Below are 27173 nucleotides of genomic sequence, written 5' to 3'. Positions count from 1 at the left end.
CGCCTGGGTGGCTCAGTTGGTTGAGCATCTGACTCTTGAGTTTGGCTCAGGTCATAATCCCAGGGTCGTGGGGTCGAGCCCCGAGTTGGGCTCCACGCCGAGTGTGGAGCCTGCTTGAGATTCTCTCTCTCCTCTCTCTCTCTCTGCCCCTCTCCCCTGCTTGTGCTCTTTCTCTCTCCCTCTCTCTCTAAAATACAATTTTTAAAAAGTAAGCAACAAGGAATTGGGAGGAAAGAAGTTTGAATCTATGCCAGCTTTTATCGGAGTAGCAATGCCTATATACAACCCTTTCCCCCAAAGCTTACTACCTTCTACGATGAGGCTTTTATGGAGCGGCATTGTCTAACTGGTGGTGTGGTTGAGTTAACAGTGGAGTGAAAGACTGGATTCTCTCTCTCTCTCTCTCTCTCTCTCTCTCTCTCTGTCTGCTGTCTGGGACCAGGATGGGAAAAAGCCACGGGAAGCAGGGCTCGGAGAGGCAGGAATAGGTTAGGAATCAAGAGTTCTTTGGTTTTAAGCTGTTCAGCAGGTAGCTTTGCCCCTCAGAGCATGGACCTCTTCCTCAGAGCTTGGGGAGAGACAGAGTGTCTGGGCCATGCAAGCTTAGGGAGGGACTGGGCAGCAGACAGGGACTGCTCCCCCCCCGGAGCACTGCAGTGCACTGTTTTGAGCCCATCGCAAGGCAGGAACATCCTCCCAAGAGGTCAGAAGTCAAGGAAGCCATTATTGAGACCATTCGGGGCCTCAAGAAGGGATTTTCCTGCTCCTGGAGAAAAGGCCTCAGAAGTCAGGAACACCTCCATGTTCCTCGAAAGGACAACTGAGCCAAGGACCGTTGTCATTTGGCACTTCTGCAGAAGTTAGCACTTGGCGTTGCCTGAACTTGATTTTTGCAACTCACAGGGCACATGCCCGCGTGTTAGCTCAGCCCCACAGGTATCTCTCATTGCTCTCGGGTTTAAAGACCTCGCTCAAGTTTAAAATTTTGCTCAAGTGGCAGGGCTCAGCCCTAAGCCGAGGGTTTCTGAATCTTCCCACCTCCCCTTCTCCCATCCACCCTCCCTTCCTAGCCTTTCTTCCTCTGGCCCTCCGAACTTTCTGGACTTGGGGCTTTTCATCTTCAACTACGATTCATCTGACACACGGATTCACTGTCTCTGTGGCTTTGGGCTGGGCCCTGGGCATAAAGATGGATAATTCAGGGACGCCTGGGTGGCTCAGTAGGTGACGCGTCCGGCCCTTGGTTTGGGCTCAGGTCATGAGCGCGTGGTTCACGGAATCGAGCCCCGCGTTGCTCGGGCTCTGTGCTCATAGCAAGGGGCCTGCTTCAAGTTCTGTGTCTCCCTCTCTCTCTGCCCCTCCCCTGCTCGCATGTGCTCTCTCTCCTTCACTGTCTCTCTCAAAATCAATACACTTAAAAAAAAAAAAAAGATGAATAATTCAGAGAGTGACCGCATCTATTGGCTTTGCTTCACTCCTTCCTCAAGCCCCCTCCTTCTAGGCACCAGCTCCCTCATTTCTGCCCCCTGCGCCTGCCTTGTCTCCAACTTCTCCTGCCCTGTCTGCATAGGTCCCCTCTTAGAACCGAGGGAAGGCGGGAAGAGGTCAGGATTGGTTCCATGTGCGAACCTGCTCCTACGCTGTTCTGAAAAGGCACCACACTGAAAATGGAACAAATCTCTGACCTCCTGTAGATAGGGCAGGGGGGCCACGGTTTTGAGAGGCAGAGGACCTAGAATCGCACCCCAGCTTTGTGAATCCCGTGGCAAGGCACTTGCTGTGCACTTTGCGTTCTAGGTCTGTGAAATGGGAGGTCATTGCCAGGCTCGAATGGGCTGTGCGTGAGGTCACCCCTTGAACTTGAGGACGCGCTCTGAGTGTGAGGGATCGGTACTGTACTTACTGTGTGTCCCTTGGCCTCCCGCGCGCAGGTGGGCACGTGCATGTCCCCAGCACACATGGCAAGGGGGTTCAGGAAATAGGAGACGGAGTGTGAAGAAGAGAGACTTCAGTGACCCCATTTTTACCAAAGGAAGGGGCATTTACTGCCTGTGAAATCCGTCTTCTGGTTGTGACTGGAGGGCAGCTGTATCTCCTAGAGCTGGATCGGGACCGAGCAGTCCCGGTCTCAGGGAGGGTACCGTCCCCAGCTCAGCATCCTCCCACGTCTTAGCATCCGTGAGAACCTGTTGCCTTTTGCAGGCACCTGCTTCCTGTGCGACTGCACCCTTCCCACCGGGGGGTGGGGGGGCGTTGCATGGGCCAGACATCAGCTGGCGCACTCCCCTCGAGGGCCCTCTGGCTGCCCACAGCCTCCATTGCCCCCTTTCCCTTGGCGCAGGGCCTCTGCTGTGCAGAGGAAGTCAGCGACCCCGTCTCTGGCCGGGAGCTCAGGGTCCCTCCTCTGCTTCTCCCTCTTTAACCCCTCTTGTTCTCCAGAGTCCCTGCAACCTGGAAGACCTGGAATGCCCTGATTTTGCTGCTCCTGTACTTTCCCGGTCCCGGGTTAAGGCCCCAGATGTCCAAAGCCGGACCGGAGACTAGCTTTGCTCTGCTGAGAAGGGGACATAGCTGGAAACAGATCATGGCACCCAACCGTTGGTGTGGTCGGAAGACCCTGGGGCCGGGCCAGGGAAGGTGTCTTCATGCAGAGGTTGGCTGGCGTTGGCCCTGGGGTGGTGGCAGAAGCAGGAAATGTGGCGTGCGTGTCTTCCATTTGGGAATCTTTGGTGCTTCTTCCTGCGGCCTGCCCTCCCCACCCCCCACTACACACACCTGCCCACCTGCCCTCCTGGGGACAGTTCCAGTCTGCTCCCAACCTGTCCCCACTCCCTTCTCTTTGCCCCTGTCCCAGCCCTTCCTGGAAAGCCTTTGGCCTCCCTTCCTGTTGGGCTAGGGTAGATTCTGGTTCCAAGTCAACGTTTGCATTGCCCTGTCTTGCCTTGCCTGGGGACCCACCTTACACCAGCCAGACCCTTCTGTAACCAAACAGCTCCCGAGAACTTTCTGTAAGTGCGTGAGGCCTGCCCGCGACACTCCACGCTCCGAAGTGGGGAGGCCCAAAAAAGTGCTCAACTCTCAGGGAGGAGAAAGCTCGTTTGGACTGACGCCTGTGTACTAACATTGGAAAACTCTAGAAGTAGGCACACCTGGAATGTGACGGTGGGCTAGCAGTTTCACCTCCCTCAGCCTCTTGTCTCTAAAATAGGACCTGCCTGGGGTGCCTGGGTCAGTCAGTTAAGCATCCGACTTAACCGACTCAGGTCAGGATCTCGCGGTTCGTGAGTTCGAGCCCCGCATCGGGCTCTGTGCTGACAGCTCAGAGCCTGGATGGAGCCTGCTTCCGATTCTGTGTCTCCCTCTCTCTCTGCCCCTCCCCTGCTTGCTCTCTCTCTCTCTCTCAGAAATAAACATCTTAAAAATTTTTTTTAAACCTAACAAAATTAAACAGGGCCTGCCTCAGAGTTTGATAAAGATTACTGCCTTACGTACACAAAGCCTGTGACTCAGTGGCTGTGTCAGTGTGGGGTGGTTCCACAGTCACCAGCACGGGTGCTGGAGAAGGTGAAGTGTTCTGGGGTCTTAGAAGCACGAGCAAAGTTGCACCAAACGGACCAAGAAGAGTCTGAACGTGATTGCAGAGTGGAAAGGCTTCCGCGGGTCAGAGAGAGCCCAGCTGGGGGGTCCTGGGCCTTCGCACTCACTTGCGAGCCCCTCCTAGGCACCGGGGTTGCTCGTAGTGAACCAGACAGTTGGGGTCCTTCCCTTGTGGAGCGCGTATCCTTGTGGGAGAGACCAGCGAGAAGGAAGTGAGTACATACAATGGCTTGCGAATTCGACAACTGTGAGGAAGACCGCAAAACAGGGCGAGGCCCAGAGAAAGGGTGGGACTGGAGGGTGGTTGGGAAAAGCCAGCCGGGGGACACTATGGGAGCAGGGCTCCAGACAGAAGGAAGAGCCGTGCAGAGACCCCTGCATGGGCACGAGCTTGGTGGGTTCGTGGGTGGTCCCCCCAGGCCTGCTCAGAAAGCTGTCAGAACTACTTGCAGACTTGAGCTTCACCTCCCAGCGAGGAGTAGAGAGCAGCGGGCCCTCAGGAAACTGCCTCACCAAAGACTTCCTGTCATTTCTCGAAAGCCGTGATCTGATGTGAGGACGGCCAATGAAGAGGCTTCTGTAGGCCCTCACTGGAGGGCAGCGTTGCCTCCACGGCACCGCCGATGCCCGGGCCCTGCCTTCAAAGCTCCCGGCCGGCCTTTCCCCGGGGGGCCTTGAACTTGGCTCTGGGAAGGTCCTCACTTCTCAAAGGGCGCTGAGGCTGGCCCAGAGTGGCGGAGCTGGTCAGCGCCGGCCCCCAGGCCCCCTCCCCTCCTGCCCGGGGCCCAGACCAGCATCACATCTCTGCTCTGAAAATATACTTGATCTGAGCCCTTTCTGTTCAGCTAGTGGGGCATGGACATTTTTTTTTTTCCTCCAAAACTGCACAAAGTGTGGCTTTGTAAGCCTGTTCTAGATACAAATGGAATAAAGACTGGGCAAAAAGACTTGATGCCAGGGATGCAGTGAGGGAGCCGGAGAGGCCTGGCGATTGCTGTCGTGAATACCTGTATTTCCTCAACCAAGATCGCAACGTTTTGTCACTTTTGCATTTCCCCTCTTAATGCGCGTGCGATTTTCTTTGCAACCTCGGCCCTAGATTCTTCACCACCTCCCCCTAAGAATAATCACAATGCTTTTGCTGCTATTAAGAAAACTAATAATAACTCCTTAATGTGATCAGATGTCCGGCTCATATTCAAATTTTCTCATTCAACTCCCAAAATGTCTTGGAAAACGGTTTTTTTTTTCTCCCCCCCCCTCCAAATATGAGCCTTTCAAATCAAGCATTGCTGTTTTTGTTTTGCTTTTTAAAAATAAATGTTTCTTCATTTAAAAAAATTTCTTTAATCTTTATTTTTGAGAGAGAGACAGAGTGTGAGCAGGGGAGGAGCGGAGAGAGAGGGAGACACAGAATCCGAAGCAGGCTCCAGGCCCCGAGCTGTCGGCACAGAGCCCGACACGGGGCTCGAACTCACGGACCGTGAGATCATGACCTGAGCTGAAGTCGGACGCTCAGCTGACTGAGCCACCCAGGCGCCCCAAGCATTGCTGTTTTTATATCTTTTTGTCTTATCTTTGTCGGTTTTTAAAAATCGAAACACCCACCTCCCAACACGCACACGCACACGCACACTTTTTTCTCCACTACGGTGACATTTCTGATGGTTTCTCATGGCGTCATTCTAGTCCCCTGCCCTGCAATGTCTCAGTTTGGTTCACTGCAGGGTAAATGTTGTTGACCACTGGGACAGCATGTTGTAGCCCACGAGGGGGACCTGATGCCAGCTCACCTCTAATGGAACTGCTGCATCTGTTATGAGGTGGCTTAGATAATAATGTACGTAACAGAGGGGCGCCTGGGTGGCTCAGTCGGTTAAGCGTCCAACTTCGGCTTGGGTCATGATCTCATGATTCGTGGGTTCAAGCCCCACGTCGGGCTCTGTGCTGACAGCTCAGAGCCTGGAGCCTGCTTCGGATTCTGTGTCTCCTCTCTCCGCCTCTTTTCCACTCGTGCTCCGACTCTCTCTCAAAAAATAAACATTAAAAAATAAAAAAAAAAAAGTAATGGACATAACAGAAAAAAACCTGGAGAAAATGAACTAAAATATTAACAATGGTGCTCACCATCTGGGTGGTATTTATTTTTCTCTTTATTCTTCTGTACATTCCTTAAATTTGCCCAAATTAGGCATGCTATTACTTTATAATCAGAATTACCATAATATGATGATATGATATTACAATATTATTTTTTTATTTTAAAGGCAATGTATCCATGTTAGAGAAAGTTGGGAAAGTAATGAAATAAACTTAACACGTAATAGTGTAAGGCTTCTCCAAGGTTTTTTTTCATAATTTCAGTAATTATTTTCATACTTTTTCAAATTACGAAAACTTTTTTTATTTTTTCAGAAATGGTTTTTACCTAGTTCTGTAATTGTTTTTGGTTTGACGTGATCTCTTAAGCACGTTTTCTGTGTCGTAGCAGGCTCCAGCCCGGTGCTGTTGGCGGCTAGCCAGGTGCACAGCCTGGTGGGTGGTCCAGGCACCCCTTGGAGGGATTCTACGGAGAATCTCATCCTTCCTGGGCTCTGCCCAACTCTGTGCCCGCACAGTGCCTCTCCCTGGAGGGGCGCATTTTTCTGACTCACTCGGCGGCATCCTGAATGTCCGCATGCACCCTTGGTGAGCTCAGGGTGGCGACTCAGGCATGCCGCCGGTGCAGCTGGGCACAGAGGGATCTACCAAGATGAGGCTGGAGAGAACATTTAGGGCCGGGTCCCGGGAGGCCTCAATCAATGGCTAAGTGGGGACACAGAGAGCCGGTGCTGGTGAGCCCTTCCTTCCCTGGGTTGAGGCCCCCACTCACCACCTGCTTTCCTGCTCCCCAGGATGCCTTCCGAGCCTTCCACCGTGACCTTGATTTTGTGCACAAGTTCATGAAGCCTCTGCTGATCGGAGAGCTGGCCCCGGAAGAGCCCGGCCAGGACCATGGCAAGAATGTGAGTGTGCCCAGACCAAGAAAGGAAGGGAGGGTGTGTGGGGAGAGGGGGAGGTGCTCGCCCCAAGACAGAGAGTGCCGGGGTGGGCCAAGGGAGCTTTATGTCAGTCCAGAAGAGCCACTGCCCAATATCTGGGGTCAGAGAACACCCAGAGGCTCTGCAGTGAGCCCTCTCCTCTCGCTGCCAGCCTGGGCTGGCTCCCTACCTTCAAGTAATTCATTCCCCACCTCTTCACCTCCAGGGTCTCAGTTGAGCTAGGCTGGCACAGGGTCCTTCCTTCTTGTCCAGCCCCTGAACCCCCCTTCCCCTCCCCCCACACACACCATTTTCTCTCTCCTTCCCTGGGAAATACAGGCCATTCCTTGTGCCCTCCTAAGGTCAACCTCCCTTCTGCCCTGGATCTCCACCGCTCTGCCCCTACTCTCCCCTTTCCCTCGAGGTCTGAGCGGGGAGATTGTCTTCACCCCTCCCTGGAGCTGACCTGGGGCTCCTTCCTCCCCCCTCCCCCCCGCACCGCAGGCAGGCGGCTTCTCTCCTCTCCACAGTGTCCTGTGGGTTCCCTCCTTCCTGGCCTTGCTTCTCTGGCCCGCACCTTGTTTCCCTGCTCTCCCTGCTGCTTAAACGGTTGGCAGATTCTTCGACATTTATCACCCAGGCTCCCAAACCTGGCTTTCTCCATGCACGCCCCGCCCCATCTACCCTTTCAAAGCACCCTCTCTCCTTCCCTGCCTGCCCTACCCCTGCCTCCCAGCCCCCTTCTGTCTCCCAGTCACGTTCGTTTCCCCAGAGCCACCCCCAACTCCTCCCTGGTCTCCGGGGCCCCCATCCCCAGTGCCCATCAGGTGTCCTGCCTCCCTGAGCTGTCTGCTTTGTCTCCCCCACCGCAATCCCCTCAAGATTCGACAGAGTGCCCAGAACAAGTCAGGGCAGTGTCGGGGAGTGGGAAATGCAAGCTTGCATGTGCCTGTGTGTGTGTGTGTGTGTGTGGTAATATATACATATCCATAGCATCAACTTTACCATTTTAACCATTTTTAGATGCACAGTTCAGTGGCTTTGAGTGCATTCAAACTTTGTCATGCAAACTTTACCACCACCCACGTCCAGAACTTTTTCCCCATCCCAAACTGCTACTGTCCCCGTTAGACATGAACTCCCCGGTCTCCCTCCCGCCAGCCGCGGTCAACACCATTCTACATTCTGTCTGTGATATGCCCGCTCCAGGTAACTCAGTTGAGTGGAATCATACAATATTTGTCCGTTGGCGTCTGGCTTAATATCACAGAGCACGATGTCTTCAGGGTTCATCCGTGCGGCAGCAGGTGTCAGATTCTCCTTCCTTTTTGAGGCTGAGTGACATTCCACTGTGTGGATGCACCACATTCTCCACTGATGGAGGTCTGGGTTGCTTCTGCCTTTGGCCTTGTGAATAATGTCACTGTGAACACGGTGTGTACAAGGCAGGCTTTTGAGTCGAGTCCTTTCTCCGCTACTCGACTGGCTGTGGCCACACGGTGCGGTCCCCAGGGCTGCGGAGGCCCAGGCGGGTGCCGTGGAGGCTGCTGATGCGGTGCACGGTGGCCGGGCTCCCTGGGGTCGCAGGCTTGTGGATCGGCCCCTCTGGCCACCGCTTCTCTGGGCCAGAAGACGTCGGTCCCCTCCAGAGCAGCCAGGTGGCCGACACCTTCCCTGTGCTCTTGTTCAACAGTCCCAGATCACAGAGGACTTCCGGGCCCTGAGGAAGACCGCTGAGGATATGAACCTGTTTAAGAGCAACCACCTGTTCTTCCTCCTCCTCCTGGCCCACATCATTGCCATGGAGAGCATCGCCTGGTTCACCATCTTTTACTTTGGCAATGGCTGGATTCCAACCGTCATCACGGCCTTTGTCCTTGCTACCTCTCAGGTGAAGTGTGACACCCTCACCGGTCACTGGAAGCCCCCGCCCCAACCGCCCCCCTCCCCCGCCTCCAGCTCACAGAGGCCGGTTACGGGTGAAAGCTGGCACTGTGACAGCATCTCTCTCCCCAGGCCCAAGCTGGGTGGCTGCAACACGATTATGGCCACCTGTCAGTCTACAAGAAGTCCACATGGAACCACTTCGTCCACAAGTTCATCATTGGCCACTTAAAGGTAAATACCAGCAGCCCTGGGCGTCCACCCGTCAGTCAGCGGTTGGCACGGCACCATCTCACTTTGTGGAAGCCAGGTCTCCCCTTGGATCGGTGGCCGTGGCCGCAGGGTAACGAGGCAGAGCCACCTGTGAGCAGTCTCTTCCCACCGGGCTGCTCTGGGCTCTGGGACTGAGCACATCCTGCATTTCTCTGACCTTCCGAGCCTTGTCTCCATATTAAATTAGACCCACAAAACCAGCAAAAAAAAAAAAAAAAAACCCCAGAGGGCAGGTGTATCCTGCTTTTGTATATTGACTCAATCGATTATATTGTTTACTCCTTATCTAAAGCCTTATCTAGTAAATTCCTTTTAATCTCGAAGGGAGATATTGTCATAGAAGTCTTTAGATAAGGGACATCAAATAGCGTGATGATCAGCTGAGCCCAAGGGCCAGTGCTGTTTATTTTTTATTAAAAAAAATTTTTTTTAATGTTTATTTACTTTGGAGAGAGACAGAGCATGAGCAGGGGAGGGGCAGAGAGAGAGGGAGACAGAGTCCGAAGCAGGCTCCAGGCTCTGAGCTGTCAGCCCCGACGTGGGGCTTGAACCCACAGTCATCGAGATCATGACCTGAGCCGAAGTAGGAGGCCCAGCTCACTGAGCCACCCAGGCGCCCCGGGCCAGTGCTGTTTAAAGCTCATGAGTAAATAGGTCCTCCTTTCTCACCTCCTTGCAGATGAGGGGGTGTCCCCACAAAGCTTTACAGTGAGGCAAGTTGAGAAGAGGACAGGCTGGCCTTGCCCGTGACCTTGTGCTCATTTGATAGCCGTGTGTCCTTGGTTTTTTGAAATAAGTCCTTGCCAACTCATTCTGAGACAGATCATCCCCCACTCAGCCCTTCCCCAGCAGCCCCCAGCTGCTCCCTAAGAAAGGCTGTGTCCTAAACAATTCCATCCCTCCTCACCCTGGCGTGGGAAGAGCTACATGTGTGGATTAAGCATGTGTCCCTGCAACTCAGGCTGCGCGGAGCCCTTGGCTTGTCGGCTGCGGGTCTGGTTGGGGGTGAACTGGCAACGAACTAGTAACGAGTTCCACAGCAGTTTGCCTCATCCTGAGCCTGAAGGGGCCTGAGAACCTGGTTTCTTTCCAAACATTCAGGGGTGAAGGGAGAGGGTGCGTATAGTGGAGCGCTTTGTTTTGTTTTATACTCTCTCCTGCTGGAGAAAACCCTCCTCCGTATTGGAAAGTAACATTTCACTCCCAACCGGTGTCAGCCCCACACGCTTAACAAAGATGGGCCGGGCCGCCGTGTCCTGTTTCCAGACGCCGGGTGGGAGCCGGGAGGGAAGGCCTTTCCTGCCTGATGTCCCTCGGTCTTTGAAGGGCCCTGGAGCCTCGCTCTTATGTCAGATGGAAGACGAGGCCAGGACAGAGGACATGAGTTCATGAAATCAGAACCCTGGCACAATGGGCAGAGATCGGGGACATGGGTTCCGCTCGTGCCTCGCCAGCCCTCCGCTAACCGTGTCCTTCCGGCTGTGTCTAGGCTAGTGGCACAGGTATGCAGTTCACCCCGGGGTGCTCTGGAGCCAGGAGGGTAACGGCTTGCCTGAAATCGCTCGGGCACCCTGTAGTCACACAGCGGCAGACAAGTCTTGTAGGCCCACCTGTTCGTCTGGTCCCTTTGCTGGGAAAAAAGGGGGCTGGCTGCAGGGAGGTCCCCAAGTGCCCTGCCAACTTGGATGTTTTAGCACAAGCCGGTGAGGACGGAGAACGGCGGGCCGGGAGCCTCGAGGAGCTGGGACCTGATCCTTACTGGCACCGTGCTGTGCTCCAGGATTCCAGTGTGAGCTCCCCACATCCCTAGGGCCCCCTCTCCTTCAGCCCTGTCACTTCCAGTGGACAAGAGTTCTGAGCCATCACGCCTCTGTTGAAAACCCTTTATTTGTTATTTAAAAAAAAATGTTTTTTTTTGTAATGTTTATTTTTGAGTGACAGAGCATGAGTCGGGGACGGGCAGAGAGAGAGGGAGAGACAGAATCCGAAGCAGGCTCCAGGCTCTGAGCTGTTGGCACAGAGCCCGACACGGGGCTCAAACTCACGGACCGTGAGATCATGAGCTGAGCTGAAGTCAGACACTCAACCGACTGAGCCACCCAGGCACCCCTGTTTAAAACCCTTTAATCGGTACTCTGCATCTGGAGATGGAAACCAGAAAACCGGCGGCCTTTTCAGTACATCATCTCGGGCCACCAGGACTAGGGTTAAGGCGAGGGAGGCACTTGCCTCGCGCACACAATTTCGGGGGACACCAAAAGACTCAGTAATCGACATTTGAATATGTTTTTTTAAAAAGCGAAATTAATGCAAAAAACTTGCCCATGAACAAAACTTGCCCATGCACACAATTTCGGGGGACACCAAAAGACTCAGTAATCGACATTTGAATATGTTTTTTTAAAAAACGAAATTAATGCAAAAAACTTGCCCATGAACAAAATAGCAGCATTTTAAAGAAAGGTCAGGGCTGTGCTGAGCCATATTGGAACCTGAGACAAAAGGGAGGAAAGATCTGGGGCGGCACCCGGGTGGCTCAAGTTGGCTAAGCGTCTGACTCTTGATTTTGGCTCAGGTCACGATCTCGCGGTCCGTGGGTTCGAGCCCCGCGTCGGGCCCTGTGCTGATGGCTTGGAGCCGGGGGCCTGCTTCAAGTTCTGTGTCTCCCTCTCTCTCTGCCCCTCCCCTGCTCGCGCTCTGTCTCCCTGTCTCTCTCTCTCAAAACTAAATCAACATTGAAAAAAATGAAAAATAAAGGGGCGCCTGGGTGGCTCAGTCGGTTGGGTGGCCGACTACAGCTCGTGTCAGGATCTCGCGGTCTGTGAGTTCGAGCCCCGCACCAGGCTCTATGCTGAGAGCTCAGAGCCTGGAGCCTGCTTCCGATTCTGTGTCTCCCTCTCTCTCTGCCCCTTCCCTGCTTGCTCTCTGGTCTCTCTTCTTCTCAAAAATAATAAACATTAAAAAAATAATAAAAAATGAAAAAAAAAAAGAAGAAGGTGAGGCGAACCAAAAGTAGATCCAGAAACTCTTGTTGATGCATTTGCTTGCTTCATTACAGCCAGGGGTACACGTTTTTTCCTTTTCCCTCAGGCTCTGATATAGCTCGACCCTGGGATTACTGGCCGCGATCCTGGGTCTCCGACTCAACCAAAGGGCTTTTGGCTTCTGGAGCAGTCCACACCACCCCTTCCCCGACCCTCAAGGCCTGCCCCCCAGCCTCCTCCCTCTGTCTGGAAAGCACCTGTCACTCACTCTGCCAGGCGCCCTCCTGCCCAGCCTGCAGAGCGAGCCAGTCCCCTCCTCCTGCAGGTTTGCTTCTCTTCCTGGGCCCCATCTCAGTGTGCTAGGGTGCCTTCCTCTCCTTCCCTAGTCAGGGGCTTGCCTCTGGATCGCTCTGCCTAGTGAAGAATGGAAAAGAATCACAGCAGGGGAACAGCAAGATCAAACAACATTTTGTCTCTGATCTGCCCAGAGAGTGAGATAGCTCTCGGGCAGTCGGGCAGTCGGTCACTGAGTCATCCCCAGTGGCGGTGGCGGGGGAGGGGGGGCGGTTTCGCAGTTCAGCCTTCTTTCTTTCACTTATTCATTCAACAAACATCGCTGGGTTGGTGTATCCTGAACAGCATGGCTTGCTCCTCAATTTCTTTGTGCCAGAGACTTTTCCATATGACCTTCCCCAGGAGTTGGGTTCCTTCCTTCTGGCTGGAAAGGCGAATGTGTCATCTGATTATCTGATTTCCCAGTCCTCTGAACTCTCACTCACTGTCATTTTTTTTTTTTTTTTTTTTTTGGCTCTGATGGGTTTTGAGACTCACCTGCTCACGGGTCTCCACAAAGGCTACAGCTGCGGGTGACTGTGCCAGCCCATGGCTCTTAGTGTCCAGAGGTCGTGTGTGTGCCAAAAGTATCTTCCAAGTAAAATATTTGTTTTAGCAATGAGGCCTTTTTGCAGATGGCCGGACCCTTGGCCAAAGAGTTGATTGATCCAGAAGTAGTTCACCAGTAAAGAGACAGTCATCAGGAAGGTCTTAATTTCCTTTTGTGGGCCACAGGGCAACTTTGGGGGATGGGCATGTCTCCAAAGTGTGGCAAGAGCTGGAGTTGGTGAGCCAGAACTTTCTGACCTTGCAGGACGTGCTTACATAATGCTTCTTGTCTCCTAGAATCATGGTGTTATATTTACATATTAGAACTGGGAAGCTATTACCTGTTCCTGTTAGGGGTCATTTCTTAAATCCTCCTTCTGGCCTCCCGGGTGTGACCTCACCCCTCGGTACAGCAGCCTATCCGGCTGTCGGGTTGCCTCTTGCCGATGGCTTATGGTATGTGCTCAGATTTATGCAACCGTCGTTTGGGGGAACATCTTCATCACTCCCAAAAGAAACCTCAAAGCTCATGGCCACCCCCCTTCCAACCCCCTCATCCCTCCCTCCCATCCCCAACCCCAGCCCTAGGCGACCACGGCTCCTTCTATGTCTAGATTCTCTATTCCAGACCTTTCATATAAATGGAATCACGTACGTGGTCCTTTGTGTCTGCCTTCACCCACTTACCATGACGTTCTCAAGGCTCCTCCGCGTTGCAGCAGATATCCGTGCCTCACACCTTTTTATGGCGTGGCCAAACAGTATCCCGTCATGCGGATCAACTACGTTTTATTTATCCAGCCATCAGGCTGACGGACATTGGGTTGTTTCCACTTTTGGGTTCTTTTGAATAACGGGAACATCGGTGTCCAATTTTGTATGGCCGTGTTTTCATTTCTCTTGGGTACCTGCCTCCGAGTGGGATCCCGGGCCAAAGAGTAGAGACCACTTCTTACCGTCTCCTGAAACAGAAGTGTTTCTCCTTGTGGAACGTGGCATGTGGGGGACATACAGAGGATCCGGTGGGGGGGGGGAGGCTCACACCTGGTGCTGGTAGAGTCCAGAGGCCACCCCACACCTGCCAAGGCGCCCGCCTAGCACTAGCTGTCCTTGCCCGCCATCGCTGAAGGCGATGGGAAGACGGGCCTGGAGGGGTGGCATGGCTTGGCTCCACCCAGAAGTCCTGGCCTCTGGGGCCGCCTAGCGCTCTGGACTTAGTCCCGGCAGGACTGCATGCTGATGTTTGGGGGGCGGGGGGTGCCCAAGGCCCCGTGTATGATGGTGAAGTCAACCCTGAGCACTGGCGGTCCTAAGAACTGGTCCCCCCCCACCCCCCCGCCAGACAACTGTGCCACTCACCCCGTCTTCCCCCACAGGGTGCCTCCGCCAACTGGTGGAACCATCGTCACTTCCAGCATCACGCCAAGCCCAACATCTTCCACAAGGATCCGGATGTGAACATGCTGCATGTGTTTGTCCTGGGCGAATGGCAGCCCGTTGAGGTACGATGAAGGGTCAGTGTTGACGTGGGAAGTGTTTGGCCCGAGGGGGAACCAGGGAAGGAATCCTGCGGGTTGAATAGTCATCCAAACGCATCTGCATCTAATGCGTACGTGGAAACCTTTCCTGAATTACTCAAGCTGGAATTTCTGTGGCGTGGCCTCACATACAAATAACAGATCAGCTCCTTATCGGTGTTAGAGGCCTCTCTCCCTCCTGTGGGCTGGGGGAGAATGCTTCCTGGCTTGTTTCTTCCTGGGGGCAAGGGAAACCTGATTCCGGTTTCGCAGGGAGGCACAGTCCCAGGGCTCAGGCGAGGTCCCCCAAGATCAGCTCAGGAAGTCTTATTTGGAGAGTCAGTCCTCGATGCTGGGAGGGACCTTGGCCAACCTGCTTCACCATAGGTGACAAAGTGAGGCTCAGCGGAAGGAGGGGGTGTGTTCAGGATCACATGGGTTAGTGGCTAGTCTGGGACGAGGCCCCAGATCTGACAGCCAGGTCCTTTCCCTTCCACACTACCACACTGCCTTATTTTTATATTCGTTCCTTTTTTTTATTATAAATCTAGAACTTACCCATTACAAGCATTTAAGTAGTACAGAAATACATCAAATGACAAAGCGAATCTCCTGTTACCTCCATTGTCCTCCTTTGCCCCAAAGATCTTACCCCTGAGGGTGACCACTAATGACAACATAGCATATAAATTCTTCTAGATTTCTTTTTTAGAAACCAAGATTAAAACTTAGACATTCTTGGGGCCCCTGAGTGGCTCCGTCAATTAAGTGTCTGACTCTTGATATCGGCTCAGATCCTGATCTCATAGTCATAGGATCGAGCCCCAAGTTGGGCTCCGTGCTGACAGTGTAGAGCCTGCTTGGGATTCTCTCTCCCTCTTTCCCTCTGCCCCTCCCCCACTCGTACTCCCTGGCATGCGTTCCCTCTCTCTCTCTCTCTCTCTCTCTTGTTCTTTCACTCTCAAAAATAAACTTTAGGGGTGCCTGGGTGGCTCGGCCTGTTAAACATCCAACTTCGGCTCAGGTCATGATCTCACAGTTCGTGGGTTTGAGCCCCGTGTCGGGCTCTGTGCTGACAGCTCAGAGCCTGGAGCCTGCTTTGGATTCTGTGTCTCCCTCTCTCTCTGCCCCTCCGCTGCTCACACTCTGTCTCTCTGTCTCTCTGTCTCAAAAATAAATAAATGTTTAAAATAAGAAAGAAAGAAAGAAAGAAAGAAAGAAAGAAAGAAAGAAACTTAAAAAAAAAACAAACGACAAAGTAAACAACCTTAGACATTCTATCCTGCCCCTTGCCACCTTACCAAACATGGACCCCTTTCTGGGAGTCCCAAGTGCATCAGCCTTCGCCGGGATCTGGCCAGTGCTCTGGTGTATTTCTATACCATAACATAACCCATGCTATTTTATAAGACAGGAAAATACATTACTAATTCTCAACTTCTCTTCTCTAGGGTTTAATTTACAAAAAAAACACAAAAACATCTACATATGCTTTGCTGTTTGTAAATATGGTGGTGAGATGAGTTTAGGAGATTTTTTCGTTGTTCTTGTACAGCTCATAAGCGTCACGCTGCCGTGCACAGAGTAGGGACTCCGTAAGCATTTGTCAAGAGAGGCGCATCAAGGAAGGAGAGGGGCCTGGGATTCCCAGCGGTGCTGTGGTGTTCCCGACGATATTGGCATCCAAGCCTCGGAGCAAGGAATGGAGAGAGCCTGTTCCTCCAGTTCTGGCTCTCACCCTGTCTTTCCCATTTCAGTTCCACCCAAGAGAACATCTGAGCAGAAACATGGGTTTTCCGTGGCATGGTCAATGCAGAGGAAATTAGCCAAAATTCAGTGCTTTGGAAGCGAGGAGCCTCTCTGGCCAGGCAGGGATTATATTCTCTGCTGAAGCACAAGCTTGCCCTGTTTCTTCTAGGAAACAGTTTGCTAGCTTTGATGTGAGGTGTCCGGATAGCGGGGCCGACGAACTTGGGGCCTCGATGAGTGAAGACAAAGGCTTCCCTTTCTCCCTGAGGCTTCATGTTGTAGAGTCGTCGGCTGTCCTGCCAGATGCTCTCTGTGTCCCTAACAACACAAATCCAGTCTCACCAGCTCTGCTGGCAGGAAGCCTTTTTTCCTCTCCGTGTGGTGGCCAGGGAAACCTCTTTCAACATCTCGTCTCCGTAGACACTTCTGGAACGCCAGCTTTGGGCAGGTGCTGGGGAGGGAAGGTTCGGGGATCTGGTTATCGGATGGCCGGTAGCATTTGAGAGACCACAGCCGGGGCCACGGGGGCTCTGTGGAAATCCTCTGCTTTGACCCACGTGTCGAGGGAAAGGCCAGATGTCTGCTGGGTTCCTGACCCAGCCGTGCCCCGGTGTCCACAGGACCCTGCTGCCCTGGAAGGGACCCTGGTGACCATGGGTCTGATGACATTCTCTCAGGCCGGGCCCACATACCACACACCCCACTCACCCCAGGGCCAGCCACCTGGCCCCAGATGGCCAGGTCTCAAGGTCTCTCTCTCTTTTTTTTTTTTTTTAACGTTTATTCCTTTATTTTGAGAGAGAGGAAGTGGGGGAGGGGCAGAGAGAGAATCCCAAGTAGGCTCTGAGAACTCACGACTTCACAAACCGTGAGATCATGACCTGAGCCAAAACTCGAGTCAGAAGCTTAATCCACTGAGCCACCCAGGCCCCCCCAGGCCTTGGGATCTTGAGAAAGCCTCTGGCCTCCAGAGCAAGGAGGCCGGGGCTCTTATCTCCAGGCCCCGATAAACAGACCGGCTCCAAAGGGCTGCCCGGCGCGCAGAAAGGTGAGCAGGGTGGGCCTCTTAATTATCTGCCTTCTGGTCTTCTTTATGACTTTCAGGAGGATTTTGTTCGTTTTATGTACCAAGATGTATTCATTTCTTCCCCTCCTGCAGATTCCTTTCATTTCTTTTATGCTTAGAAAGTTCTTCAAAAAAAAAAAAAAAAAAAGATTTTAAATAATCTCTACACCCTATGTGGGGTTTGAACCCACAACCTCAAAATCAAGAGTCGCACACTTTACCGACTGAGCCGGGCAGGCACCCCAAGAAAGTTCTTCGTACATATTATTTTCAGCGTCTTAGGGCTTCACTTTGAATTATTTAACTTTGGCCGAAGAGGCTGTGGGTATGGCTGACGTCCTCCCTCCGCAGTTGTCTGGAGTCAGCCAGTTTTTTCTAGCACCACCCCTGTCAGCGTGCAAGGCCCTTCCCATGTGGCGACGACAGAGCGGGGTAAGGGGGGCTCCCCCAAGCCCTGCGCCTGGGCTGGGCTGTCTGGCCTCAGGCAGGACACCGTCTGCACGACTTGGGCGGCCCTCCATCCACCCTAGGCCCTTAATAACTTACCGTAAGCTCGTTAGCGGACTGACGTTCCGTTCCTGGGAAGAATTGACGTCCTCGTACTCGATCTTTCCATCCAGCAGTAAGGCGTCTTTCTCCAACTGCTCAAGCCTCTTTTTATTTCTCGTAGACTTTTCTTTATACGTCTCATGGGTGGTTCTTGTTCAATTTCATGCTGGATATTTTCCATTTTTGTTATTGGGGGTTTGCCAGGGTTCAGGGAAGCTGTTGATATTTGATTGTCATCTTAAGTCCAGCTGGTTGTCCACTCAGTCATCTTTGGGGTTTTTGGTGTTTTTTTTTTGGTTTTTTTTTTTTTTTTGGCTTTTAAAAAAATGTTTATTTCTTTATTTTGAGAGAGAGAACAGGGGAAGGGCAGAGAGAGAGGGAGAGAGAATCCCGAGCGGACTCTGCGCCGTTGTCCGCAGACCCCAACGCGGCGTCGGGGGGCGGGGGGGTTGGATCCCACAAACCGTGAGATCATGACCTGAGCCGAAATCAAATGTTGGACGCATCACTGACTGAGCCACCATGGCGCCCCCCTCAGGCCTCTTTGTGATTTGAGTTATCTCAGCTGATTGTTCTGAGTTTCCTGGGTAGACAATTCTATCCTTGAAAATAATGAAGATTTACTCTTTCTAATAGCTCCACACTCTTGTTTCTGGGTTGGGTTTTCTGACATTACTGGAACTTCCAGAACAGAGTTAAATAGCGGTGATGTCAGGGGCAGCCTTCGCTCAGCCATTTATCTATCTGTCGCATCCCGAGGGGAACGGTGAGGCCATTATCCCAGCTGTAAGAGGGCTTTCAGAAGCCATGAGTGTGCCTCCCCACCCGACATCCTCCTTTTCCACCCATCTGGGACGGGGATGCTCTCCCTGCCCCGCCGCCCGTCTGCACCTGCCCCTCCAGGGAGACCTTTGTGAACGGGCCGAGTGACCAGCCCTCCCTTGGAACAACCACGGCCCTCCTCTCGGGGCCCACGGACCGGGGTCTTGCCCTGCTGTGCATGCCCGGCGTGGCCACGTAGCTCATTTGTCTCTGTGAGTTTGCAGGTTCCCAGAGGCGGGGACTGGGCTTGGCGACAGCTCCCCTCCCCCAACCCCGAACGGACAAGGAAGGCCCTTGTTGTTCCTCAGACATTTTGTTCCAAAGCTGAAAAGTCCCCCGCACACGCCCCTGGCATGCACTCGGCCTGTAAGCCAAGCCTGGCCCGTGGTCTGCGGAGGGGCTGGGCACAGGACGGTCAGCCCAGCCTGGGCAAAGCGGTAGGGACCTCCGGGAAGCCAGGCCACCAGAGCTGGCAGGGCTCCCCCTGCCCCTGCTTTTGTCCCCTAGGAGCCTCAGCTCGGGAATGCGTCAAAAGGAGCCCTGTGTGTGCCACCGTTTTGTCCTCTAGACCACAGGAGGCCACCTGGCCTGAGTGAAAGCACCCTCTGTCTTCTCTGCGTCTCACTTATGACAGCCCTGCCACCTGAGCTTTCTCCCTCCGTGTGACAAGGACTCTCCTGGAGGAGAGGAGGTGTGGGGGTCCTCCAGGCCCCGCACCCACTATGGGGGGCGGTTGCGGAGAGCAGACTCTGACTGAGTCGTGCGCCTAGCATCGGCCGAACACGGCATGCGACATATCGCTTAATCTTTGCTTAACCACGAGGCAGGAGCCCTCATCGTGCCCATTTCACGGATGGAAGAGCTAAGGCCAAGAGACCTGAAATAACTCGCTCGAGGGTGTAGCTAGAAAAGGCAGCAGCATCCAAACCCAGGCTGTCCTGCCCCCAGGCCAGCGCTCCTGGGTCCTACCAGAACCTGCCCAAGGTACCACCTGCTGGACATTAGGAAATGAGCTTGTGGGGCCACCCCAGCTCTCTGATGAGTTGAGATGCAGGGAGCAGGCACCTCCTCCCAGCTTCGTACGTTCTGACGCCCTCTGCCTGCCTCCCCTGAGCCTGGTGCCCTACACGGCTAGATGCTGGCAATGAGCGGAGCCCGCAAGTCAGGCACACATCGCCAGACCGGGCGTGCACTCTGGTCGTCAGAGGGCCAGCCTTACCCTGCCAGATGGTCCTGCCCCTGCTCCAGCTGAGGTCACCGAGATGGGAACGTGCAGTGATGTGCGGTGACGTTTTGTTGTGTCACCGCACGCCACACGTGTAGCTGTGACGACAGTTCATGGTTCCATTTGCGGTCCCGAAGTCCCATTATATCCGCTTCGTGTGCCGGTCCCTCAACAGCCCTGGGATGTGCCCATCAGACCCCCCCTCGATGAGTGAGGAGCCCAAAGCTCATGACAGGGCAGGGGAGGGTGTGTGTGAAGCAATTTGCTCAAATACCGAATTGTTTCCGAATCCCGAGCCCCTGCCTCCCTAAGCCTGGGGACCCAGGGTCTGACAGGGTCAGACAGCCGGGCCGGGGGCCAGGGACCCAGCAGCGCCTGCGGGACAGTCTGCAGCATGGGGGCGGGGCACCCACGGGAGCCAGTGGGAGCTGGGGGAGCGGCAGCCCATGTGATCTCTGTCACTCCCCAGAGGTCACCAGAAAGCGATGAAAACAGTGGCTTGCTACAGAAACGCAATGTCAGCTGAATTCCCTGGTGCCACCCCTAAGTCCTTCTATGGGGACCTTCTGGTCTACCCACCTGGCTGGCCTGCCTTAAGGGTCACTTCCCGAGTGGAGTCTAACTAACCCGAGAGGGTCCTCCGGGCCTGGGGCCACCTCCTGGGATGACCTGTGGGGCCGAGATATGATCGGAAGGGCCCCTGTCCAGGGCCGAGAAGCCTGCAGACTCAGGCTGGGCCTGTGGGCCCATTTCCTGGCTTCTAGGAGGAGGTTAGAGCAGGATCCAGCGGCCCCTTCTGTAGGCTCTCCGGAACCCTGGACCACAGCATTCTCCCCCCACCCGTCAACTGGCCGCTGAGGAACCTTCGAAGGCTGCCTCTGAAGCTTCCTTGGCTGGGACCTCTCCGAGGCCAGCCGCAGCCCTGGCCTTAGTGACTATCCTCGTGTAAATGGCCACACTTTCTGGGGATGAGTGAGACCCTTGCCAAGGCACAGGAGGCCACACGGAACAAAGGGGTCACTTCTAGTGGTGCTTCAGCCAGATGTGTCATGACCAGGGCCCCTGGTGCCAAGACGCCAGTCCTGGGGACAGTCTGGGCTTCCTTCCCACCAGGGCCCCTTCTTTCAAGAGTCATGGGCCCTGCCTGTGAGTTTGACGGTCACTTTCCTCTCTCTCACCTGGAGATGGGGGCATTGGATGGCCAATATCCAGGGTCTCGCCATCTGTAATGTGCTCTCCTCTCCTGACTGCAGTAAATAGGAATGATCGCCTTCCTCTGAAGGTGGATGGATCCAGGGAAGGGTGGGTGAGGGGCAGTGTCCCAGGGGCCAGCACCTGGCATTTACGCCCATGTTCTCATTGGCTCCTCTTAACGAACAGTGATTTGGGTGCCGAACAGGGCTCAGAGAGACTAAGTGATCTGTGCAGGTCTAAGCCCAGCCTCCCTGTGTGGCCCTTCAGCATCGGCACCAGGAGCAGGGGGCCACTCTCTGAGCATCACCTTATGGTCTCAGTCCCCAAGGAGCGAGGTGGGCTGGTCTCCAGAGGACTGGACCCTAGAATTTAAGGGCTCCAGGGACCCTGTGGGGCAGTGGCTCGCCTACCGGCTCGTGCTCAGCACGGCCAAAGCAGCTATGTGCCCAGGCCCCAGCGTGGCCCTCCTCGTTCGGAGTGTCTGGGCGTCAGGGTGCCCTGGCTGGGACCAGGTGGCTAGGCGTGGCCTCCTTGGCCTGCCGGCACCCTGAACAGAAAAGCATCCTCCTGGGGAAAGTGATTCGCTTTTGAAAATTGCAGGAGGCTCCAGGGAAGGAGCTGCTCCCACTGTTAACAATTCCCCTGGCCCTTACCTGGGTTCTCCCGGCTGCGGCGGGCTCTGGGGAGCTCCCCGGGATGCCCCGAGAGCTTTTCTCACCCTCAAAGGGGTGGAGGCTGTCCAAGGAGCTCCCTCTGTGGGTCCCCATGTGAGTCATTCAGTGGCACACTCACTCCACAAACATTTGTTTAGGGCTTGCCATGTGGGCTCCGAGTCAGCTTTCTTGGGCCAGATCCCAGCTGGGCCCATTTTCCGTGTGGCCTTCGGCAATGATTTGACCCAGGTGCTCAGAAGCACCAGCCTCCTGGGCTGGCAGAGGCGTGGGTGAGCTCAGGCCTGCAGGGGGTGAAGCTTGGGGTAGGCACCCTCAGCCCGGGCGAACCCGAGGAAACGGTGGCCACTGTTCGCCGGGGCAGCCAGGAGCCCCGAGGGCCAGAGGGGCTCAGCTTTGGGGGCCCAGGGTGCAGACTGACAGGAGAGGGGCGGTGGCCGCCGAGCGGTGGGGGGGGGGGGCACGGGCGGCCGGAGCCTGGGGGTGATGGATTCTCATGCTCTCTCCGCTCCCCTCAGTACGGCAAGAAGAAGCTGAAATACCTACCTTACAATCACCAGCACGAGTACTTCTTCCTGAGTGAGTGCCGGGGCGCACCCCACAACCACACCCCACAAGGGCCATCTATCCGCTCTCGCCCGACACCCCTTTGGACCCAGAAATTGCCCCCAAGCCTGTTAGAGCAGGAGGGGCCCCGGCAGTAAACGGCATCCCCAGCAGATGGCACCTGGCCCGTGATACGGATGGGGCACAGACCCAGGGTCCCGCACTCGGGGGGGGGGGGGGTCCCAGACGGAGGGGAGGGCGGGGTGGGGGTGGGGAGCGTCTGCTCCACCTCTGCTCCTCGGGCACAGGTCGCCACCTCTGCCTGTGAGCTGCAGGGCTGGGCCCCCCATTCAGGGCTCGGCCCGACTCCCGCCCCCGGACGGTCCAGGCTCTGAGCACCTCTGTTCTCCCCGCAGTCGGGCCACCACTGCTCATCCCTGTGTACTTCCAGTACCAGATCATCATGACCATGATCGCACGCAGAGACTGGGTGGTGAGTCAAGGGGTACAGCTGGCCAAGGGTGTGGGGGGCACACAGGGGCAGGTGGGCCCAGGGGCCTGCCCTGTCCCCCCTCGGGAGGGGGGGCTGTCTTGTCACTCTCAGGAAAGGACCTCCTTTGAGGCTCCCAGGAACCGAGGAGACCACAGCGCCCCAGCCTCACACATTTCCCCCCTACACACACACACACACACACACACACACACACACACACAGTGGGGGCAGTGGGAGGCCACTGCTTTTGCAGAGCTCCCTCGGAAAGTTCCCAAAGGTGATGTGATGAGAGCCAGACTCGGGCCACCTGTCCACCGCTCCGGCCACTGCCTCCCGTGCAGCCCCGAGACCCCGTGAGCCAGGGCACACCATGCTCCGCGTGGTGAACGGAGAGCTGCCGGGTGCTGGCTCAGATGACAGGTGCATCCGGTTGCTACGGCCGCGCAAGAAAGGAGCACAGACTGAGTGGCAGCTGTGTCCCACCACAGAGGGGTCGCTTTCGCAGTTCTGGGGGCTAGCAGCCAGAGGTGGGGTGTTGGGGATGTAGATCCTTCCGAGGGCTGTTAGGGAGGACCTGGTCCCGGCCAGTCTCCTTGGCCTGTGGACAGCCGGGTCCCCTGTGGGTGTCTCTCATCGTCTTCCCTGTATGCACCTGTATCTGTGTCCAGATTCCCCTAGGCGAAGAATGCCGGTCACAGTGAATGAGGGCCCACCCTGTGGACCCCAGCTTAGCTGATGGCATTTGCAGCGACCCTAGCTCCAGACAAGCTCACGGGAGGCCCTGGGAGCAGGGTTTCAACGTACGCATTTTAGGGGGACACAATCCAGCCTGTCACATCGGGCTTGGCAGAATCTCCAGATTCTGCGTCCAGAGAGAGCCGTCCAGCGCGGCCCACGCCCCGGCCGTTGGCTTTACGTAGACGTGCAGGCGTGATTCTATGTACAGGGTTGATAGAATGACCCAGATGGAGCCATCCCCACTGGCAGAGCCTTGACTGTGGCGGAGTATGGCTCCCTGGGACTGGGAGGGGGCCCCTGCCCTGGAGGCCAAGTGGAGGCGCACGTAGGTATTGCTTGTCTTTTTTTTTTTTTTAACCCAGTTTCATAAATGAGAATATTGAGACTCTGAGAGTTTGGGACTTGCCCAGGGTGACACCAAGCGGGGGGGGGGGGGGGAGAGGGTCTGGCACTAGAACCCAGGCCCTGTGTTCTCCCCTTACATCAGCCCCCAGTCTCTCTCAAATACTACCTCCTGTTTCTATGGCATTTGAACGGCTTCCGAGTACTTTGCCTTAACCTCTCTCGTTGAAATTGTGGGACAGGGGCCACGCCTGTTGATTCTGCTAAGGTCCAGGGCTGGGACCCAGGAGGCGTTGGGGTGGTCCGGGAGGCAGTAGATTCTAGAAGTCTCTGCCAGCCCTGTGTTGGCAGAACCTGTACCGCCCGCTTCTGGGACATGATATTTTTCCGGAAGCGAGCGTCTCATCAGTACTTACCGTGTTCCAGGAACAGTTCAGCGTGGCCACCTACATTATGTTGTTTTACCCTGGTTTATGAGTTAAATGGCACAGGCTGTAGGGTTGGAGTTTCTGGGTCAGTTAAACCGTGGGAATTTGAACCCACACCTCCCGCCTGCGGAAACTGCTGTTTCCCCTGGGGACCCCGGGCTCTGGAAGGGATCACACAGCTGAAAAGGAACTTGAGCCCTTCCGTGTGGGGTTTCGCGGTGCTGCTGGAGGTATTTTTTTTTTAAGTCTATTTGTTTATTTTGAGAGAGGGGCAGGGGAGGGGCAGAGAGAGAGAGAGAGAGAGAGAGAGAGAGAGAATCCCAAGCAGGCTCCGTGCTGTCAGCACAGAGCCCGATGTGGGGCCTGAACTCACCAACCATGAGATCATGACCTGAGCTGAAATCAAGAGTCGGACACTTAACCAACTGAGCCACCCAGGCACCCCAGCTACTGGGGGTATTTTAACCAGCTTTCATGGCAGATGACTCCTGCCTGAATATTTCCTTTTTTTTTTTTACCGTCCTTGTTCCCCAAGGGACAATGTACTTGATAAGGACAGCAGGAAAGGAAATGAGGCTACGTACCTCAATGGGATCAGGTGGCAGAACCAGGGGAATATGATAGGACCCCTCAGGGCCCTGCCCTTGACCCTGCTGGGGAGTCGGGTTCAAGCTGGGTGAGAGGGACCGGCCTCCAGCCTCGGCTCCTTCTACAAAACAGGAGCTGACTGCGGTCAGGTCCGGTGCTGGGGATTCAGGGCAGTTAAGATCCAGGGCCACGCCTGGGGTCCATGACTGCACAGGGCATGGGACAGACTTATGTCCTGCAGGGGCTTGGGGCAGTGGCTTGGGGCAGTGGTCCGCCGCAGGAGTGGTTCTGCTGGGCCAGCTGGCAATATCTGGAGACATTTTTGGTGGTCACAACTCGGGGGAGACAGTGCGACTGGCATCTGGTGGGCACCTAGCCAGGGACGCTGCTAAACGTCCTGTCACGCACGGGTCAGGCCCCCGCGGTAGAGAGTTAGCCCCAAAGGCGGTCGGTCGTGTAGAGGATGAGAAATCCTGGCTTGGAGGGGAGGGCTTGAGACACTGTCAGAGCTTCAAGGAGAGAGGTGTTTACTCTCCAGCAATGTTGCCCATCACCATATCCTGGAGGTTCTGGGTCCGACGCCACGAGCCACTCTCTCCTGAGATTCTCTCCATCTGCGTCCGCGTCCTACCTCTGCTGGTTCTCCTCCCCGTGCTTCCCTGCCCCTGACACCAGTGGTCCTGTGGTCATGTGTCCCTCTGCACAAAAAGAAAGAAGCACGCACCTCATTCATATACATGTACTTTTTTTTTTTTTTTTTAAATTTTTAAAAAGTGTTTATTCATTTTTGAGAGACAGACAACGCGCTAGTCGGGGAGGGGCCGAGGGAGAGGGAGACGCAGACTCCGAAGCAGGCCCCAGGCTCCGAGCTGTCAGCACAGAGCCCCACGCGGGGCTTGGACCCACAAACCGCGAGATCATGACCTGAGCCGAAGTCGGACGCTTAACAGACTGAGCTGCCCAGGCAGCCCCAATATACACTTGCTTTCTACTGTACCACGAACACACACAAGAGATGAAAATGAACGTGATGGAAAAGTTGGAGCAGAACCCGGAATGCTCGCTTCTCCCACCGCCTTCAAGACCCCTCGCTGGATCCCAAGGTCGTGCCCTCCTGGCCTCCCAGCTGCTCCCCTCTGACTTTCCTGCTCAGCCGATGGCACCGGTGCAGGGACCAGCCGGGATTCCTCACGACCAACCAGTCCTCAGATGTGCCTGCCTCCACCTCCTAAATCGTTCTGGAATCTGTATCTCCTCCTTGGGACTGGGGGCCCTGCTTCGAGTCTCCATCATTTCCTGTCTCAGCTACCGAAATAACCTAACCCCTCCATCTCCAGTTGGCAGGGATCTATTTTAAGATTCAAATGGGACTGTGTTCTTCCGATGTGTAAACCTCTCAGGAGTTTTCTGTTGCCCGAGAGGTAGAAGTCAGTGTCCCAAGGCAGACGGGACCTGGTATTGTCTCCTGCCCCCATGGCGAGCACTTGGGCTGTAACACATGGGACGTAAGATCTGCATATAAACCCAGCCCCTGCCCCCCGCTCACCTCCCCACCCCCGCGCACCCCACCATCTCTCCTGTCTGGGCTTTCTTTCGTATTGTCGTCTTTCTGCAAATGTCTCCTACAGTTCTTTGCTTGGCTGCCCTCTGGTTTGTCCCAGCCCAGCTCAGGCCCCTGCCTCCTAAGGAAGACCTTTCCTAAATCCGAGGATCGTGTCAGGACCCCACCCAGTGCTCCCCATTGCTTCTGTCACCTTCCATCCAGACGCGGGGCTCGTGAAGGACCTCCTTTTGCTCCTAGCACCCAACTCAGCCTCTGATAGAGAGGAGGCATTCAAGGAGGAGCCTAGCCGGACTGGGTGGCTCAGTCGGTTGAGCATTTGGCTTCAGCTCAGGTCATGATCTGGCGGTTCGTGAGTTCGAGTCCCGCGTCGGGCTCTGGGCTGACAGCTCAGAGCCCGGAACCTGCTTCAGATTCTGTGTCTCCCTCTCTCTCTGCCCCTGCCCTGCTTGAACTCTGTCTCTCTCAAAAATAAACATTACAACGACAACATCAATAGTCAGACATAGGATGAGTTGGCCAAGCAGACGGGGAGAAGGAGCCTCCAGGTGGGTGCAGCCTGGACGCAGACCCTGGGCCAGGTCGAGAGACTGGCTGCATGAGGAGGCCAGGTCGGTGGGCAGGCATGTGAAGGGCCCATGCGGCCTACCCAGAGGCTAGGGTTTATCCTTTATCTAGTGGGGGACGGGGCAAGTGGTGGCTTTGGGGGTGGCAGTGTCATGATCCAAGTTGCGTGTTAGGAAGATCTCCATGGTGACAGTGTGCAGGGACTGGATTGGAGTCGTTCAGAGCTTACACTTGCACGCTTCACTTACTGTTGTAATACGTGGTCAACCCACGTCCAACCTCGGTGGGAGGTTCTCCCCCTGTCCCGCAGATGAGGACACAGAGGCACAGCTGGATGAGTCACCCACAGCTATACAGAGCCAATGGTGGAGATGGGACTCACACAGGCAGCCCCACTTAGAGGCCGCGCTGAGTCTCTGGAGAGGAAAAGTGATGGGGGAGAGCAAACCGTGCGAAGGCCCTGGGGTGGGAATAAGC

At 55.0% G+C, this 27173-nt stretch overlaps 1 protein-coding gene across 3 annotated transcripts in view; it reads left to right on the top strand.

Moving 5' to 3' along the window:
• FADS2 (fatty acid desaturase 2) overlaps window positions 1-27173 on the top strand; it is a 39196-nt gene that overhangs the window by 8341 nt on the left and 3682 nt on the right. For 2 of the 3 annotated variants that reach the window (XM_086677212.1, XM_086677215.1), the window contains exons 2-7: window positions 6492-6602; window positions 8311-8508; window positions 8634-8735; window positions 14017-14142; window positions 21952-22012; window positions 22396-22472. In XM_086677212.1, coding sequence (XP_086533338.1) covers window positions 6492-6602; window positions 8311-8508; window positions 8634-8735; window positions 14017-14142; window positions 21952-22012; window positions 22396-22472 — 675 coding nt within the window. The remainder of the gene's footprint in view (window positions 1-6491; window positions 6603-8310; window positions 8509-8633; window positions 8736-14016; window positions 14143-21951; window positions 22013-22395; window positions 22473-27173) is intronic. The other variant, XM_086677213.1, reaches the window with a different exon arrangement.

Source organism: Puma concolor, chromosome D1 (assembly GCF_028749965.1).
Source record: "Puma concolor isolate L17-30 chromosome D1, mPumCon1.1.hap2, whole genome shotgun sequence".
NCBI lineage: Eukaryota > Metazoa > Chordata > Mammalia > Carnivora > Felidae > Puma > Puma concolor.
This window is presented reverse-complemented; position numbering and strand designations above follow the sequence as displayed.